We start from the raw sequence: 896 nt of genomic DNA, 5'->3' as shown, positions 1-896 counted from the left end.
CTTTCTTTCTTTTTAAAATGAACTCGGGGGGCACGGGACGCGGCACAAACGGGGCACTTTCTTTCTTTCGTAAGGGGAAGGGGATAAATAAATAAATAGAGCAGTCATCTCCAGGGGAAGGGGACACCCCTCGAGCCTCCTTGGTCCCTTTTCTTATTTAGCTCACACCATGCCGATGACACAGAGGACAACAACAGGATATACTAGCGGTCCATCGCCGCAACCCATCCCCGTCTCCGGCAGCGCCGCCTGCGCCCGCGCCGGCCTGCTCTGGGACGGCTCGCCACCGCTCGTCGTCCAGCATGTGCCACCACCGCCGATCCGAGTAGCCGTCGTACTCGACCTCGTGCACGATCCGTCCGTCCCCGTCCTCCTCCCGCGCCATGACGGTCGCAGGGTACCACCGCTCGCTGTCGCAGAATATCTCGAGGCGCAATCCGGTGGACAGGACAGTGTGGCCGTCGAGCGCCGCCCTGGCATCCTCGCGCTGTCGCTTCCGCCGCTTCGCCTTCGTCTCCTTGCTGCGCAGCAGGGTGTAGTTCGGGCCCACCTCCGCCACGCTGTCCAGCACGTGGACGGCGCTCGCCATCTCGACCACGTCGTCCTCCGGCGGAAGCTCCGCGTCGCCCGCGGCCGCTTCCCGAGCGCGCTCGTCGCGCATCCGCTCGTGATGGGCCTGCCGACGCGCCACGCTGCGCCCGTGTGCCTCGCCGCCGCGTCCGGCGACGGCATCGATGCTGTCCGCACGAGCGTGACTCGCCACTCCACGACCTCCACGACCTCCACGACCGCCGAAAAGCACGACCTCGCAGAGTGCACATCTTTCTCTCGTGGGCATGCTGGACTCTGGCCCCGGATGCCACCTCGTCCTCGAGGATGCCACGCGACGGAGGGAA

General features: G+C 65.4%; 1 protein-coding gene across 1 annotated transcript; it reads right to left on the bottom strand.

Annotated features, from left to right (window-relative positions):
* Nucleotides 1–12: 12 nt before the first annotated feature.
* On the bottom strand, nucleotides 13–661 carry EMIHUDRAFT_259655 (hypothetical protein; the record flags this gene model as incomplete). Its single annotated transcript, XM_005756674.1, has 2 exons — nucleotides 13–22; nucleotides 225–661. The coding sequence occupies 2 exons, from the start codon at nucleotides 659–661 to the stop codon at nucleotides 13–15; spliced, it is 447 nt and encodes a 148-aa protein (XP_005756731.1).
* Nucleotides 662–896: the final 235 nt, after the last annotated feature.

This window comes from Emiliania huxleyi (assembly GCF_000372725.1).
Source record: "Emiliania huxleyi CCMP1516 unplaced genomic scaffold EMIHUscaffold_9557, whole genome shotgun sequence".
Taxonomy (NCBI): domain Eukaryota; phylum Haptophyta; order Isochrysidales; family Noelaerhabdaceae; genus Emiliania; species Emiliania huxleyi.
Note: the sequence above shows the minus strand (reverse complement) of the source record. Positions and strands in the feature narration are given on the sequence as shown.